This window comes from Lineus longissimus, chromosome 1 (assembly GCF_910592395.1).
Source record: "Lineus longissimus chromosome 1, tnLinLong1.2, whole genome shotgun sequence".
NCBI classification, from domain to species: domain Eukaryota; kingdom Metazoa; phylum Nemertea; class Pilidiophora; order Heteronemertea; family Lineidae; genus Lineus; species Lineus longissimus.
The window spans coordinates 24895324-24914406 of NC_088308.1; the positions used below are offsets into that span (position 1 = coordinate 24895324).

Below are 19083 nucleotides of genomic sequence, written 5' to 3' on the forward strand. Positions count from 1 at the left end.
GTGTAACCCCTGTACATCTCCTCCAGTTGCCAGTCGGTTTACTCAATTTCGTTGCCTGGGTGAGCCAGAATCACAAAATCTTGTTGGCTCTTCATAACTTGGGATAAGATGACCCTGCTACTGAGGTGGGTATATCTGCTGCATATGATCAATTGCAATTGAGGGGCAACTCCATGTGCAGAGCAACTGGTTTTGATCAATTGGTAATTTCCAGTTACCTCTCAGCAGCTGCCAGTGAGTTGCCCCCAAACTGTGTGCAGCAGACGACAGGAGCATGCAAGACGCACAAACAAGAGGATCGGAGTTAGGATTCTACATGCAATAATTCAAACACTGAAGGAACAAGTTTGAATATCAAAGTGCAACTGTTTCAGTTATATGACAACTTCACTGTCACCAACTCAAACAGTGCGTGCAATTTGATGTTTGTGTTCCTCAAGGAATCTATAACCACATTCATTTGATAGTATAGATGGGTGTGAAAGAAGTAAGGTTAGTAACTATTCTATATCAAAATTCTATGAAAAGAAAACAAGAATATGATCTCATGCTGACATGATGACATGAATGAAGGAATCATTCATGGTGTTGTGGTTCTTAAGTAATAAGCAGATGGACTTTGGTTGACCGAGCACCACTTAATAACCAGTAGCCATGCAGTCAAGACAGACAAGCAAGTTCATGTCCTTGACCAGTGTCACCAGCAAGATACACTGGGAAGGTGATACAGACACTGTCACACTGACATAAATTTCCTTATCTAGGTAATCATGTTCACATCAAGTACCATATTTATATCATAAACAATCAGGGAATTTCTCAGATAAAGTCAAATTTGTAGACAGATTTGTCATTATACCGAGTTAAGACCCTGACAGTACCAGTAGTTGTCATTGGGAATGTACATTTATTTTCATTATCTGGAGTCCTAATGGCTTGATCTGAGATAGTCCCCTTGAAACTAAAGTCGTAACAACACACAACAACCTAACAACGCAACCAAATATAAAACACAAATCTGAACTGATGAGGGGACATTTCATGCTATGAGAAGGAAGGTAAGGAGTTATCATGCTATAGACATTGATAGACATGCACCGATCTACGATTTTTAGGGATTAGATCAGCGCTGTACCTGCTGATTCATGAGGATGGTAGTCATCAGATTCATTCCCGTCAAACAATTCAAGTTTCTCGATCAACTGACGATACGCTTCCTCTTTTTCCTCCTCCTCTTTGAGTTTTTCCTCATCGGATTTTTCCTTCACAGGTTCTCTAAATGTCTCTGTTACCTCATCCTCATCTAAACACAGCGGGAAAGAGTTTAGTAGCATAGAAAGCACTAAAAGCAAAACAAAAAGATGTAGGGGTTCTGCCAAAGAGAGATGGACAAGTTTTGAAGTTCGAACAACTTTAACACTTTGATGCAAAAGTCTGAATTCATTCATTTCCTGCACATTATGTTATTCTGCTTTTCCACACAGAACCTTTTGTAACTTCATGTGTAAATCTTGCACAATTTAAACACATAAGTATGGAGGAAAGCCTTTAGTGTCCCTTTGAGGCAGAAACCCTATCTGCATGCACTGATATCAGCAGGGTAGAACAAAGAAATGAAACTGGGGTAAGCGGGCTATGGAGACAAACATCCATTTCCATCACCCTCTCTAAGGATCTACCAACTTTGAACAAAACTACATGCACACATTCACACAAAGCAGTCATTTCTAACATCAAGGTACTGTGGGAACATTCATACTATCTTATGACCTGAGCCTGTTCTTCAGCAGTCTTTAGCTGAATTGATAGTTGGTGGTATCGAAGTTTCAAGGTAATATTTGAACCACAATTATAGAGTGGTCATATAGTTCCTTTTCTTCTTCCAAATCACACCTTCATTCAGTGACAGGCTAGGATTTCAGAAGGGTGATATCAAATAGAAAATAATCCAAGGACACCTGGTTCCAGTAACCATGGCATTAGCAGCAAACATACACCAGTTCTGTTCTAACACATGGCATTCCTAGGACGCAATCACCTCTAACATATACACCCTGAACTTCTATCTAACCAAGCTGAATGCCAAGTTTTATAAGCAGGGAATACATGTGGGCTTGCTATTGGCAAAAGAGAGCAACTGTGATGTGAAAGTTAGTTATTTGGTGCACGTTGAAGCGTTCTGTTGGAATCCTTGGAAACGTTCTGTTGGAATCTTGATATCAATGATCAATCTCAGAAGATAGGCTTCATATGGCACCTAGTAGTTTGATAGAGATGGTCCTGATCTACACTGGGACAACTAAATCTAGAAGATAACAGATTTAATCCGTTTTATGTCCAGACATTCACTCTGTATCAGCACAGGGGGTAACCTCACTACAAAGGAGATTTACTTTGTGTAGAGATTTTCCCACACTGCAAGACATTATCCATGTAGACTCACACAGACCAACAACCGCACATAGCAGCAAAAGACCATCGAGGGAAGGAATAAAGGGGCTTGAATCGTGTTGTACACCCAAACACACAATCGGATAACAAAACAATTCATCATAACACATAATATCAAACACTCTGTACAATACGTCGTTAAAAAACTATATGGTCATTCTCTATTGACATCACAACATGAAATCATCATATAGAGATTTGTCGAGGAAAAACGCGCTGAAACATCATCATTACTATAACACATCATGACAACAATATCATAGATAATAATTCACTATCCTATCAGCAGGCACCTAAGAGAAACTATAATCATACAACATTACTGACATAATTATACTTTACCACTCGAAATACAATACAACAGGGTGGATGAAATATTTACTCAATCAACCCAGTGATCACCAAGCCAAACCTTAGATTTTGAGAAAATGTGGACATATGATGTCGTCTGCTCAAGACCGGGTTGAATGAGTCAAACATTCCTCCACAGCACCTGAAAACAATAAAATCAATTGCATTAATATATGCAGGGACATACCTTTGGTGAAATCTTTATTTTCGACAACGGACCCCCGTGAACTTGTGCTCTCCTCTCCAGCTGATTCGGACTCCTTCATCAAATCTTTTTCATCAAACTGTACATCTAACGACATGCCTCGTTCTATTGTTGATTCCCTGGAAGGACCTAATTCTTCTTTTAAGGCATCAAAACCTGAAGATAGAAAGAAGGCCGAGTAATATTAAGGTTGGTGGGTTACCCGGTACTTCCTTTCTTTTACCACCAAAACATGCACTGGGCCCTGCATGTTTCACACAAGGTTTAAGTCTAGTCATGCCATTCGACTGGTATATGCCAAGATATAGCTTTATTGCAGGTTACCATCCCAGGTACCCTACTTATGTTGAATGACAACAAGATGTGGTAGTTCCACCACTGACCTGAAAATTTCCCAGTTCTTACCACTGACCTTGGAAAAGCAAAGTATAACTTTTGCCAATTTCAATCAACTATATCACTAAATCTTACTAATGGTGGCAAACGAGCCATACATGAAAAGACTTCACACACTAAACCTACCTGACGTATCCATCTGTGTTTTTGCGAAAGCTTTTTCCAAGTCGTCGTCGATCGACTCGACATTATATATACATTTTCTAATCACATCTTCCCTGTTGATATCGCGCAGAGCTTTTTCTAGGACGTTCGCTGTGGCCTCGTCTCCATACCGCTGTCGCCAAAGGAGTAACATGGCCAGACACTGGTCACTCAACGTATTATACTGATTTTTTATGCCTTTTATTTCTTCGTCGGATATTCCAAGTCTTTTGGCGAGGATGACCCAATCTCCCTGAAGAGTGGACGCGATTTCACTTAACCTCAAATCCATTTTTGCCATAGTTTCTGTGTTGGCTACAAATAAAACACAAAAACAAACAATCAATTAAAGTCAATATACATCTGTAAAATCCCAAATAACTTATAATTCATAAAATTCTGAATTATTTCAAATGCCTGTGAAAACCTTACAGTTTCAGGACCATGCCACTGTAGTGGATCCAGGCCATTAAAGCTTGTACTTACTTGTCTCATCCCCCGTTAAGAAGGAATATTTCTTTCGAAGTTCTAATGCTGCCTCTGAATCTAAAGTTTCCATGGAGCCACCTTCCATCTGAAAACAAAAGAAAACCTGTCAAGAAAGACTATTTAGGGACTGAAAGATAGGTGTCTGAAACATCTTGTGTTGGTTTCCAATGTCACTGTCGGGTCAGGTATGCATTTCACATCCATACTAAACACAGCCATAGGCCCTGGGTTTTCGATTTCAACGAAAAAAGGAGTATAGAAATCAGCAAATAAACTAACTTACCTTCACATAATCTGGCAATTTGATATTTAAGCTGCACACAGGTGTCTGTGGTGCCTCCCCACGTGCTGTTTTTGGATCTTTCATAAACGCAACTCTCGCTGTCGGCTCCGCATTTGTATCTCGGACCCTGACCGTAAATGGAACGCGATTTTCTCTAAATGCATGGAAGGGGAAGTGAAGCTGATCGCCAGACTTGGTCACGGGTACCAGGTTGCCTGCCATCTCTATCCAGTTGGTCTTGCCATCCAAAACCTAAATGAAGTAAACAAGTTTAGAATTGTGCCTAATGAGGGGTGGTTTTAATCACCCACGTACAACAAAGTTTAGACTGCATTCCAAACTAAAAAAAATCAATTCAAATTCACTCACCTCCACATCCTTGCTCTCTGCAACTTTTGTATAATGTTCCTGACTCTCCAGGGTTTTTTCCATCTTATCGTCCGTCATACAGAAGCAGCGTAACTTTGCCTCTTGAGGGTCGTGGCGTTTTGTAAACACAACAAACTTGGACATGTACGGGACACAGATGGCCTCCCTGTAGAGCTCTGTTGCCATTTTTGCTGAGTCGTTGATATTTTGACAATCCATCAACCAGAACCTTGAATGTGAATTAAGAGATTAAGCATTGCACAGGCAACACAAGACTTGAAAGCAAACAAGACTTCTTCACCATTTTTGCAATTCACATCAGGTTAAGAACTGAGTGTATGAGGACATATCCTCACTGTGTGTTCATTTTAAGTTTCTCATCAATAAAGACAAAACACTAACCTGGCAGATACGGCTGTAGTAAAAGAGACACAGTCATCGACGAACGCGAGTGGTGTTGTTCCTGTCACATCCTCCCATTGCGCTGGAGCGGGCCCACCTAGAGGAAAACAGAACAACACACTCTAAGGATGAGATCCGGTCTGATGAAAGGGGGGATGGTCGGAATATGACACGAAAGCATTCAAGATGGCTGTACATTTCAACAACAAATTGGCCAGTTGGCCAATTGGATAGGTAACAAGGACAACCGATTGATCAGTTCATTGAGTGGACAACCAGGATGACTGCCTGATCAGTTCTTCGAGCAGACAACCAAGATGGCCGCCTGATCAGTTCATTGAGCAGACAACCAAGATGGCTGCCTGATCAATGCAGTAAGGAGATAACCAAGATGGCCGTCTGATCAACGCATTGAGCTGCTGACAACCAAGATGGCTGGCAATATCACAGATTAAGTACCCTTTTTGTCATTAGAATCCCGCAAATATCTTCATCATCTTGAATGCTTTTCATAGTGATCAAGATACACAGTAATCACAGTTTTGCAGGATGCCACTAAATGTAGAAGGGCACAAAGGGTAGTCTATCATGCTAAATAAACTGGTCCATCTAATATCTTAAAGTCAAATGAATACTAGATAAATATACATATGAAGTTTCAAAGATTTTAATATTCAAACGTGTGTTCATTTTATTTGCTGCATATCACATATGACTCTGAGTGGGGAATTCATTGTCATCTTCAATGATGTATCTATCATTTCCACATCTAATTGGTTCCAATAATGGCCCAGTGATGCCAACATTGGCACAGCTTTTGAAGCCCTCAATGAAACATCCTTTAGGAAAATCAAGAGAGCAGTTCTACTCATATCCCAGAAAGCTTTTTTAAACTGATATATGTGCAAAAACATAACTGTGATAAACGTGAAAATAATCGCGAAAATGTTCACACAAAAAATCACAAAACTACAAAACAAGGCAAATCGTCATATGAGAAGATTTCACACATTGTCAAGACTTGGAACCACCAGGACTGAGGTCACCATGCAAAAAATGACTGACAATATCAAAGGTGTTTCATTCGGTTGGTTGTTGTGTATGGAAATGTTTTCTGGTGATTGTTTGATTAATTTTTGTCTCATTTGCCTTCCAATTATTTTAATAAAATAAACAAAAACTTGAACACACATTTGAAAATTATAGATCTTTTTAAGGTAAAATTCACACAAAATCCTTCCAAAAATCACATTCTCGAATTGTTGGTTTAACTTAGCTAAAGTCTGATCTGTCTAAACTTACTGAGGGCTTTTCTTACAAAGTTGGCCCAGATTTTGTTAGACTATGATAGGGATGGCAAGCAATAAAAGGCTTTTTACAGTTGTAAAAATGCTTACAGTCACACTACATGTAGATGGCAACTGCTGATAGAAGGCAAGACCAAAACCAGCACCAGGTATAAAATACTCGAATTCAATAATATGAGTCAGTAGATCACATCATAAAAGCATTTTCATTTTCGAGCAGAAATGACAGATGTTTCAAGAAAGAAGCTGGATTCAAGAGCCAGAGAGCTCTTTGATATGTACAAGAGAAAACAGCTCTCAAGCAAGCTGTACACATTCCAGAGGTAGACAGTTCTTAACCCAAGGCATTTTCATTGCATGTATTACTATTCAAATCAATGAAGTCATTGGCATCAAGTTTTTCAAGTCATTTACAGTATTGTTGTGGCAGTAAGGTCATTTCACATGGCATACAAGATGACAGACAGAGGTCATTTTCAGCAATCTCATGCCAGTTTACAGCGGCCCCAATTGAAGATTAAAGCAAAAAGCTAGCATCTTACAACCAGTTTCAGTAAGGCATCAAGACTGACCTAAGTAACTCACAGTGATGCCATGATCTAGCACCTACATGGCACAAAATTCCTCAATTGCATGAGAGCAAGCTTTGCCAATGGCAATGGTATTTACAATAAAGCCCTGAAAAAAGTAAGGCACCAAGCTTTTCCAAAATTGGTTACAGCATTGCCTGGACAGTTCATGGCACCATAACCTGTAAAAGAACAGGCCTCGGCCCCACCATGTTCATTTAAGGCAATGCCATGATAGACTATAGCACCATCTACATGACAGTATCTTAAGATTCCTACCAGGTCGACTGGGGACATCTCCTGGAACTGTGAGATAAGGTTCCATTACCAATTTATTAGTACAACGATTAGCAAGTTTGGCGATTTTCAAGTGTTACTTATAGAATACCAGGAAACCGATTTTGAGGATTAGTTCATGGAATAAATCTTTAGAAGTGATACTTTGAACATTTTTTATAGAATACCACCATACCAATGATATTTTGAGAATTGTTCAATTAGAATACCAGTATTTTAGAATACAAGTGTTTGCATTGACTCTTTGTTAGGTATTACTTGATATGGTACCAAGGTTAAGTTAGGTAGAGTATATCAAGACAATTGTCTTCAAAACGTTTAGGGTCATTAGTACAGATCACCAAATAACCAATAAACAAATTTCTCGTTCTCTTACTCGGTATGTCGTCATGCTCAGGCTCAGTCAAGCCAACCAACAACCCTACATATGAAGAATGTGATTGAAAAAAATGCATCTCAAAATAATCGGGTATAAAAACCGAGGAGTCGAACAAGGCAGTAGATCTAGACTACTGGAAAAATCATACTTAGAAATTGATCGGGGAAGTTCCCTGCATTAGAAAATTGTGATTACTTCATGGTTGTCGCTTTGTGTTGTCTATGGTTCATTATTGAAGACTTGGCAAGATATTTGTAAGAGATTTAATGATTTCTTACAAAGACACATTTTGTAACGGTTATTAAAATACAAACTGCAATTAATTAAAAAGATTGAAATATTCATATGATTCTCAAGCAAAATCCAAAATGACAGATAAAATATATTTCTGATGACTTAAAATGAAAATCTAGGTCAAATTTTGTGTCATTTGATAGGACATTTGAGTCCAATGACAGAAGTCCCAGTTTCAGAAGTCACACCTCAGTTGGAAAATTCAGCCGGGGAGGATTATCTGGCAATGGTGCACTGACATGGTCAACTTTTTCAATATACCACTAAAACTATCCAACTTTCTGTGTAGAAACTTGCTAAAGTCCTCACCAACACATTCACTTTTCGATGATATCATCACCGGCCTGGACAGAAGCCTACAGCTAATAGAAATGCTCCAACAAAGGCAACCTATACACAAAGATACCAGTATGTGTGATGTTGCCAAAAAGGCACTCTAACATTTACAAACGTTAAAGCACTAACATTCCTGACAGTTGACTATCTTCCAAGACATTTGCTAAAAAGAGTAGTCTGCTTCTAAGAGTCCAGCTGTGCAAAACACTCTACATAGACCTGGCGTGCAACCAAGACTGCTCTGAGGTGACTAAAACACTCTTATTTGCGGCCATTTCGAAAGTTTCAGCATTAGACCTGAAAATAAGATGACTATAAAACTGGGAACTTCCCCGGGGAACACTGGGAGCGATCATAATATCACCTACACATGTTGGTATGCAGCCACCGATTCAACAAAATAGAGTCGGATTTGGTAACACCTGTGTGACATAAAAAAAAGATGAGAAAAGGTTGCTTAAAATCTAGCTGGTATGCTTGTGTACAATACTTTAAATGGTTTGTTTCTTGTTTTCTTCTGAAAATAATGTTGCTTTGAATGGATTTATGTTGGTGGATACATGCATTTTATGTTTGTTGGGACAGGGATCAGACTTAGGGAAAATGTTCTGTTTTGCTGATGGGCAACTCTTCTTTTTCCATGGAGTCATAGGGCAATGTTCCCATGACTAGCATTCTGTCCACATAAAGTCAATGTGACTAGCATTCCGTTCACATGGAGTCAATGTGACTAGCTGACGGTTAATGTGAATTCAATGTGACTGGCATTCTGTTTACATGAAGTCAATGTGACAAACATTCTGTTCACATGAAGTCAACTGTAATGGGACCACATGTAGCATTCTCTGTTAACAAGAAGTCAATCAAGCATTCTCTGTTTTCATGAAGTCAATCGAGCATTCTGTGTTCACATGAAGTCAACTTAGCATTCTCTGTTTACATGAAGTCAATGTGACAAACATTCTGTTCACATGAAGTCAACTGTAATGGGACCACATGTAGCATTCTCTGTTAACAAGAAGTCAATCAAGCATTCTCTGTTTACATGAAGTCAATCGAGCATTCTGTGTTTACATGAAGTCAACTTAGCATTCTCTGTTTACATGAAGTCACACCATGGACCACCACAGGGATCTATATACTGTCTATGCTATTCCATTTGCCCATTCCAAACACCTCCACCAAATGAAATCAAAAATACACAGAAACATGTGAACATAAGACCAACAAGCTGCGGGTGCTAATAATTGAAAAGAATTATTAAGCAGCCATTGTCACTATTCAAACGTGTTCTGTGATTTTTTATGCCATGCAGGCAAACACAGATTGATTTCATTGTGGTCAGCTAAAAGAAGTGAGGAGTGCCTGAGAAAAGGAGGTAAATCATAAAATATTTGATCATTTCCATTATCAAATGATGAAGTGATCACATATTTTCGATAATATATTTATTCAATTTGTTTCACATTTGAATAAAATATCCATTATGAAAATACACTGCAATTTTATGAAAAGAACTTTTCGTCATAAAATTTATAGGGCAAATGAAACAGACATTGCACAGCACTGATGCGAACATTCTGGTTTCAGTATATCACAAATGTCACCATTCACCAACTGTGTATCAGCATGGTTATACCATAGTTCTGGATTTGGGGTAACTGCTCAAACAGAACCTTCACAAATTGACATTGCCCAGTTCCATTCAAGCTAAACTTATTTCTGTAATGATAATTATCACCAATAATAGGAAAAAATAAATCCCATTGTGGGGATAAGCAATAGACTATGAAAAGGATTCAGATTCCCTCAACCAGGGGATGACATAATAATCTATTGTTAACGATCAAAAGCAACAGTGGATGGGTCATGTTTGAAATGGTGACAACCTTAGTACCTTCTCGTTGCTTGTGGAGCTTTCTAGGGCCTGCAGTATAAAGGGATTTGATTCAAATTGACTGAAACAGGACGAGACAATGTTGGCTTAGAGCCATTATAGGGACGAGAAAAAATCTGTTGCAATGAAATATTATTCGAAAAATCGACACTGATGCAATTTTGCGCCGGTCATGCAACATTTGTGCGCATTCTGACAAATAGGGAGCATGCGATGTCAACATTCTGTGGTGATATCATGATCTTCTTGGGGTCATAGAGTTCCATGCCATTCAAAATCTACCTGGGGAAATTTGCATCTGAAAATTATAAACTATGATAAACGATAAAGCTACGGAAGACGAGATACATGCACAGACAACAAGTGTCGTCGCGTTAAAAGTCTGCCTACAACACTTCACGGCTTTAGAGGACGATATGCAGGAAGGACACTACACAGGCAATAGAAAATAACTTTTCAATGTTATCATTCCTACATTTCTATCGATAATGATGTAAGATGAAATGACTTGAACTTTTTGTTAACTCTTTGACAAGTCATTTTGCACAAAACGAAATGAAAATTTTACTGGTTTTCTTGCAGATATGCTCAAGGGCGTGCCATTTTAAAGACCGGTCTTATCAATGCCTGTCATGGTAATACATGACTGAAGGTCATCAACCTGTATTCATCATGATCAATATGCCAAAACAAAGTTATTTTCCTTACCCACTGTACAGAAAATGGTCATAAAGAGAAAGGGAAAGGTGTAAGAGATAGAATGTAAAGAAAGCAAAGCATGCTCGGTTCTCCTGCACAGTAATATGAATACCTTGCAGAGAGTTACCTACATTCAACCATGTCAAGCAGTTAAAATTACAAGCAAATTAATGTTAAATGTCATATATATCGTACAACACATGAATGAAGAAATAAACTGGTCAAAAACATAGGTTTGGTTCGAAAGCAGAGACATTGGTCAGGTTTTGATTACTCGGGGAGACTGATCAAGTTACATGGCTGCATGGTAGAACAGGAGAAAAAGCAATTTTCAAAGGAGATCTCATATATCTAATTCATAAGAGAGGTAAGAGATATCTCACCCGGACATGGGATTTCAATTTCCAGGAGTATTGAATAAAAGTCACTGTCTAACAAAAATCACATTTCAAACACATCTTTGTCTCAAGGTATCACCAGGTATCAAGGCATCACCATAATCTAAATGTGGCCCTTTCAAGACCTTTGAAAAGTTTGGCCTATATGATAAGCATAAACATCAATCTTCAACTATGTCTCAGTGTTTATACATTCAAATGTCAAATCACTTAAAGAACGTGGGGGGATGAGGTATTGCGTTTTGATATAAGATCTCCTTCAAAGTCAGGGAGCAAAGAAGAGGCAAATGGATTCATCCATGAATCTTCCAACCCTACTTCAAAGGCACAAGCGATTATCTAAGTCCATGAAAATGCTCGCTTTGTCATAAGATTACACTCCCTTGAGAGGTATTTCCTTTGGCATAACCAATGCACCAGTCATACCCTATAAAACTGCAAATGCTACGTTTAATTCTTTCCAAAGACGTGAGGAGAGGAAAAACTTACAAATTAGCCCCGTAGCACCACAAGACATAAGGACAAGTGGGTAAGGTAATGCAGAACTAGAAAGCTAAATATCTCACTTAGATCTTTCGGCTACATGTAAGTCTTAATTTTGTAATACTGAAATATTGTTTGCCAATATCAGATGATATAAGATGTGAGAAGGTCATTTCCGCCAGGGGTTTGAGTCAAAGAACTTCTTCTTTCTTGCAAAAAACGCAGTCCATAAATACATGTTAAAATCTCTGGAGTTGCATTTTTTAGGGCTAAGTCGCGCCTGCCCAAAAATCGACTTTCATGGATGAATCATCAGAAAGATCTGCTGTATGTGCCTGGAACACGTCGACCTTCTGATAACTCAGAACAGGTAGTGCGAGTCATTTGCAAAGCAAAAGTTTGGAGAGGAAGAACACACCATCAAATAAACACTTGGAAACAAGTTTGTCAAATCCGTATTGTAGCTGATTATCACATGTGACAGTTTCATATAGATGGACAGCACTGTTAACAGGGTAATTCTAGCCAAGCTTACTGCGTAAAAAAATATATTTATACATCTTAATACACGCCATTCCATTGCATATGTTAGCTAGCCGCTACATGCACAAAGTCAGTGATAATCCTGTGTGGCCGAGAGCAGAGCGCTGTCATTACGTCTAGCTGCCTGCCATGTCTCAGAGTCACAGTACAAACATTGAGCTCAGCAAAATAAGGAACAAGTTATTGAGTGACAAGATCACAATAGACGTGTCTGTCGAAATAAATTTGTGTGATTTTGGTGCAAATAATGGTACAGTAATCCAAGTACACCACCAAGGACAGGACTTATGATCACGACTACTGTAGACACCACACTTGACAAAATCTTAGTGACTTTTTAGACATACGGTGTGTTCGAGAATATCCGACTGAAATTTCAAGAAGAGGACTTCACAAGATTTGACTGACAATCTTTACAAAAACTTTGTTTTTGGACTGAAATTCCAAGAAGACCTCACAAGATTTTACAAACAATTCCAAAAAATACTTCAAAACTGGACATAGCCAAGATCAACAACAACCGGACCAGCCTGTCTGATATTTGACACCAATTTGGGAAAAAAAATACTACCTCACAAAAGTTGCAAATGAAAATTTGGGTAAGTGATATCTGGGATGAAGAAGAGGCCAAAACAGAGGGAAAAAATAAATGTTTCAGGGCTGCATTTCAAATTGATAGCTTTTGGTCAGTGTTCAGATTTGGTAGTTTTACATGTAGCTGCGATAGTTCAAGAGCTGTTTGCTAACTTGTTCCCATGCGTGTTTCGACCAGAATAGTGGTCGGGTAAGATAGCCTGACAGAGGTTATCAAGGACAAACAGGAGATGCGTTGGTTTTGCTTGCTTTGTTGCACTTTTGGTTAAGACAAGGCATGCAGTCACTGGAAAGCAAGATTAAGCAGGCAAAATGATAACTTACGCTTACCAGTGATACTGCAGAGTAGGCGGAGCGTAGGTGCATCGCTGCCATATTGGTTGATCATGCCCTTTTGAGAGGCCTTTGGCAGCGGAATGGTCAGAGTGATCGGCTTGTGGAATTTGCGCCTACGTGGCTCAACGGTGACGATGGGACTCACCGCAACTCGGTTGCCAAGGAGTTTTGCTACCTGATCTGGTGGTACAGGTTGGGCCTGAAGGGAAGCATTCATGGTTAGCATGCATCTGTCTATAGTGGCGAAAAACAATGAACACATCTAAGTCCAGCATTCAGAGAATGAATTTACTTCTGGTGTTATGAACAAACTGAAAGACTGTATATCTTTGGTAATTCAAAACTGAAAGTGAAATTTAACTCTTTACACACGGATAGGGAAACGAGAACCACTGATGGCTATGGGGGTGCAATGTCAACTTGTTCTTGATTTATGTCACATTCCTGTCACCAACAGGACACACCAAACCAAATAAGTTTGAGTCACCGGGGTCACTTCCAATACCCCACATACCTGTAGCCCAACCTTGATCTTCTTGGTGAGAGCGCCCTCTGGGAAGACAGCCTGAACCTGTGGTACGACAGTGGAACTGATCATACCGCCCTCGTATCCAATGTTGTTGTTCTCTTCACGGATGCGTGTGACGAGGGCAAAGTATTGTGGAAAATCAGTGGTCAGGATGCGGGTGATGCGCTTATGGTACAGGTCTTCTGCAGATTCAAGATCTGGAAGGAATGATGAAATGCGTCAATATGAGAATGGTTTCAAGAGAATGTGAACACAACATGATAAAATCAAGACTGGAAAAAGAGCCCAGCACCTCCAAAGGATGCGGTGAGTAACAAACCATACTAGCTATCGTTGCAGATGTTAAATCATCAAGAAGATTCCAAGTCCTACTGGCCTTTGCGTGCGCAAGTGGTGTAGCTCCCCCTCCCGTGCAGGGAAGCTACTCTTGAGTTTAGAGATAAACCTTGATTTTGATCAAATCTATAAGATTGAGAGGCAATATTAATAGTCTCATAAAAGTTAGCTCCTCCTTTGGACTGCAACCATGGAGCACATGCATTTCCATTAATGTCCTTGCTGACATGGACACCCATGACCACAAAGCAAAGGTACTTGGATTGAGCAGGGTATGCATGAACCATACATGTACACCAAACCATGAGATCAATATCACTGACTAAAAAACCATGATTTTGTCAGAGCACCACATACAAATACCAAATTCCCCAGAATAACTGTTTTTACCCGTCTTTTCAAAGGCACTTTCAATGTCCAAAGCTGTGCGTAGAAGAAAGGCCAGTTAACATGATATAACAAGCTTTTTCATGTCAAGAGTAAGTGCTGATATAGTAAGCCATGATATAAAGGTCAGGTAGCATCAGTTATGATGATTTTCTCATTCCGCCTTCTCCAGAGAAGGCACTCATTTCCACAAAGCTGAAAGGCTACTATGATAGAAAACCACCAGCTACGAGACCAGTTCTGGTCATCTACTAGACAACATCTGGCTAAACTCAATCATCTAATGACCTCTGTTCCCTGGAACAAGCTTTGTGATGGGATGAGTGAGACCTTTGATCTACGTGTACTTCAAAAACATACCTTCAAAGCTACCTCCAAGCGCTTCATGCACAGCTTCTTCGGTGGCCTCGATGGGATGTTCACGCCAATTCTCGCCGTCGTCGCTACGCATGATCAGAACCTCACGTTCTTTACCACGCATTGAGGCAAAGTGTGGCACTTCAAGGATGACAGGTCTGCAGAAGAAGAAACCCATTAGTGATATTAAAGATGAAAGTCCAACCAAGCAATGAAATGACATCATGGAGCGATCCCAACTTCTAGAACAAGACGGGTAATGACATCAAGACTTCATTCTTCAGCTTTTGCTCAGACCAGGGCAGTTTTGCTAATCACTACAGTTTCCAACAATTCAAGCCGCTTGTGATGAAGAACTGGCTCAAATGTGGCTGACTGAATTTGACATTGTGAGCCTAATCAGTAATTCAACAACTCGAGCAATACCCCAGCAGGCTTTTATCCATTCATACACTTACCCCAAGAATTTGGTTCCAACAGGTCCCATCTCCAACAGCCTGCTAGCCAGTCCCTCTCCCTCCATCATTGGTGGTGGGTGTAGCAACTTCTCTTTCTTGACGAGGCGGCACGTGACACGGGTCGGCATGGAGGCCTTCCTTGGTGGAATGATGATGCGCACCCCCTGGTGGCGGCATCCACGCATGGCACCCCCGCGGGCATCTACCATGAAGCTGATCAGGAAACTGGAAGAGAAGATGATAGAGCATTATACACAGTCAAATAGGTATCAGAAGTTCCATTGAAGAAGCCACACACAGATGAACACTTCTGCCGCTGCTTAAGATCATAATGGTGAGGATGCATTGTATGTAACAAAATTTTCCCCTTTCTGCAGTTTAGAGTTGGTTTTTAGGCCTTAAGGCATACATTTGCTTGACAGATGTTAAACATTGAAGGATAACCAGCACTTGTACTAGCTAGTCTTTGTCTCAGATGGAATCGTCCATATTTCTATTTTGGAAAATCCTCCCAGCTGAATTTTGGTAATCATCATTGAGAAATCTGCCGTTACATGCGTTAGTAGGATAGAATGTAGACCCGCCTCCTGTTCTTGAATTTATTATTCAGTGTTATTTCAAATGATTTTATATAAGGTTTACCTAGCACGAAGTCAGATGAGATCTTGAGACAGACAGGTACATTAACACAGAGAATTAGCAGCAAATAGTCATTCATAATTGTAAGAAAACATTCATTCAAATTAACACATCAAGAGAGTTTTAGACTATTATCATAGTTGGAAGAAACGACACACGATTTATCACCTTGACACACAAGGCTTTGAGAACGCAATGCCCCCTTTACTCCAGTTTAGGCAGGGGTTTTGAACTTGGGGTGAGGGGCTACCATATATAACGATACCAATTATTGCTGTTTAGAAGGCGTCCTGACAGCTCAGGGCAAGTTTCACAAAGCTTTATAGAAGTCATATATGAAACATGTCTCTAAAAGATGTGATGTATGTGCCAGTGAAAGATCTGCTATTACAGCCTCATCTAAGTTATCACTAGCTGTGCTCTAAATGGTTGTGCTGGAACAGCAGCTAGAGTGAGTGAGGCAGGGAGGGTATAGTTAAATCAATGACACAACAGGTCTGAATCTAAAGCAGTTTTTCTTTTCTTTCTCTTCCGGTAATGTTTTCTATTGAGGTCTGGTATCATGCATGTAGGATCTGGGGTTTGTCTCGTGCAACTCTTGAGAGAGAAGAGGCTCATACACAAAACAGATATCACAAGTCATAGTTTGAACAAAATAGGTTAGAAGTTTACAACACACAGTAACATTTGAACTGTACTAGCCGTTGAAATCATACATAAGCAGCGTTCAGAGCAAATTCCGCCATGCTTGACACAGGACTCTTCCATATATAACAAATTCGTTGTTTCTGAGATGCCCATCCCAGTGGAGAGCCTCAAACCAGTGCCCTTTCATGGAACCAGCCAAATCCATAGATGAACCCATAACCATGATATCTGAGATCTAATGCAACAGGATATATCGTAACAATGAGGTTTTTCCAATACCATGACTTATATGGTAATTTATCAAGTTGTATACTCATTAACCTTTCCTGACTTCATACCAAGAGTTATAGCCTCTTGGCTCCAATGGGTGAAGAGATCGCCCAAGTGGCATATTTAGGCCAGCCGAAGCCTATGCAAATGAGGCGTAACAAGAAATGTCCCCGAAGTTTATGGTACACAACTCCGCCAACATTTCATATGAACTTTCAGCGAAGCAAGAAAGATCTTCATTTGCATTTATTAGTTTAGATGGAGAACATGCAAAAACTTTTATAATATACTGTAACATGATAACCACAAAACTTTTACATATTGCGTTAGTTTAACCTACGACCTGATAGTTAGATCAAGAACAACATGAATAATGGAAAAGGTTTTATTCATTGAGTAAAGTGAGACAATACAACACTTATATCCACAGCACAGTTCAAGTCACAAATCAAGTTAAAAAGACAACACCCGGTGAATATTGTCACCACAGCAATGATTAGCGGTGTGCCTGAAGCACTGTAGCCTACAGTGTAATGCTTCCTTGAAAGTAAGGGCATCAGCAAAATACAGAATAGAATTGTCAATGAGTTTTTTCTCAAGCAAAAGGACACATACGGTGAAAAAAGTGTGAAACTATCAAAGTAGTATCAGGCTTGAGTTTTCAGTGATATGTCTGCTTCCGTGAAAACAGCCCTCCCTAATCCAAGGGTTCTCAAGGGAGGCAAACAGCACTCATTGGAGCCTACTCCATACTCTGCTGAATGCTGCTAAACTTCAAGGAAGAATCTGATACTGATGAAAAGAACACCCAGTGATGGAAGAACTACATGGTGTTATAACAGTCTTTACCTCTTCCATTTCAGTTTGCTAGAAAATAAGAATGGGTGATGAAAGGAAAATGCAGATTAGTAAAAGCAGAGGCAAGTTTGGGTCCGAAAGGTCAAGAATTTATGCAAGTTTGGACCCTTTGAACAATTAACACCATGCGAAACTGATGAAAATGCACAAGGTGACAGTTAGAGGCAATCAGATACTATGAGCATGGTTGTTAAGCACTACCAACCCCCCCCCTCCCCCTGAATATATTCATAGCCATCATTTACTTTAGTTAGATGGCCATCTAAGACTGCCCATACCAAGATGCAACTGAAACTAATAGTCACCTCTCATGCCAAAAATAATTCTGAAGGTAGTGGGGAAGTCAGAGGTCACAGCTCTTGGTGTTCTTTTGAAGGGATGGTCAACTTTCCAAATCGTCATAAGGGCCACCAATTATTAAAGAGATCAGGCCAATCTAATATTCCTACTCTCTCATCAAGTATGATGATAAACAGAGCTTACATGTAAGTATGGCAAGTGGAGTTGCATACTTGCAGGGGAAATCAAAAATATCTGTCCAGCATGAATGAACAGACCAATGCTCTGATTACCAACACAGATTAGCCCATGTAAACATGAGAGGGGTGAATGAAAGTTCAAGGCATCCAGTATCCAGCATATGTTAATGGAAGCCAACCAACTCTGATCTTGACCCTGACAAAATTAGCCATCCCTTGTCCCTCAAGGCAGGGGAATTAAGACCAGAAGACATTGATAATATGAGCTCATAATCTGGGAAATCCAAGCACTTACAGAATACTACAGTGACATTCACAGGCAAAAGGCTTTAGAGAAACCAAGGACACTATCAGACTCATGCCAAGTGCTTCAAATATCCAATAGGCTAGTCTGAGAAATTTGACTTTTAGATAAGTACAGGGAAATAACTACACATGTCATCATTTTCAAGCTTACCCTGAGAAGACTGGAATCCTTTCCACCTGGACGTTGTCAGGTTCGTATGGAGTGAACTTGGTGCCACTGTATGAGGACATTTCTCGTCCATCCTGCATGGCCGCAGTTGGCTGTTTCTGGTGCATCTCGATATTCGCTGGTGTCCAAGCGGTGTAGGCCTGGCTTGCTTCAATTTGGTCAAATTTCTCTTCCACTAGTGGCTGAAGAAGTAGAAAATAGGAATGAACAGATTTTCATTTTCACAATCAAATATTGGCAACATTTGGTCTATCAGAGATTGTTTCAGACAATACAGATGAGTTTCAAGACTAATCTACCTACCGGTAGGATGAATACATACAGCTATTTCTTACACTTGACTTCAAGGCAGTCAAATATCAAATGTTAGCACAGATATTTCTTACACTAGGCCTCAATGCACTCTAAAACTAAGGGTAGCACTC

The 19083-nt window shown here is 39.8% G+C and overlaps 1 protein-coding gene across 8 annotated transcripts in view; it reads right to left on the bottom strand.

Moving 5' to 3' along the window:
• LOC135493662 (titin-like) overlaps positions 1 to 19083 on the bottom strand; it is a 134793-nt gene that overhangs the window by 63388 nt on the left and 52322 nt on the right. For all 8 annotated transcript variants that reach the window (XM_064781214.1, XM_064781204.1, XM_064781195.1 and 5 more), the window contains 16 exons: positions 18641 to 18840; positions 17696 to 17713; positions 15290 to 15514; positions 14835 to 14989; positions 14478 to 14510; positions 13737 to 13948; positions 13217 to 13421; positions 10170 to 10199; positions 7246 to 7272; positions 5091 to 5187; positions 4689 to 4917; positions 4320 to 4571; positions 4034 to 4121; positions 3530 to 3862; positions 2990 to 3163; positions 1136 to 1303 (listed from right to left, as the gene is read on the bottom strand). In XM_064781214.1, coding sequence (XP_064637284.1) covers positions 1136 to 1303; positions 2990 to 3163; positions 3530 to 3862; positions 4034 to 4121; positions 4320 to 4571; positions 4689 to 4917; positions 5091 to 5187; positions 7246 to 7272; positions 10170 to 10199; positions 13217 to 13421; positions 13737 to 13948; positions 14478 to 14510; positions 14835 to 14989; positions 15290 to 15514; positions 17696 to 17713; positions 18641 to 18840 — 2446 coding nt within the window. The remainder of the gene's footprint in view (positions 1 to 1135; positions 1304 to 2989; positions 3164 to 3529; positions 3863 to 4033; positions 4122 to 4319; positions 4572 to 4688; positions 4918 to 5090; positions 5188 to 7245; positions 7273 to 10169; positions 10200 to 13216; positions 13422 to 13736; positions 13949 to 14477; positions 14511 to 14834; positions 14990 to 15289; positions 15515 to 17695; positions 17714 to 18640; positions 18841 to 19083) is intronic.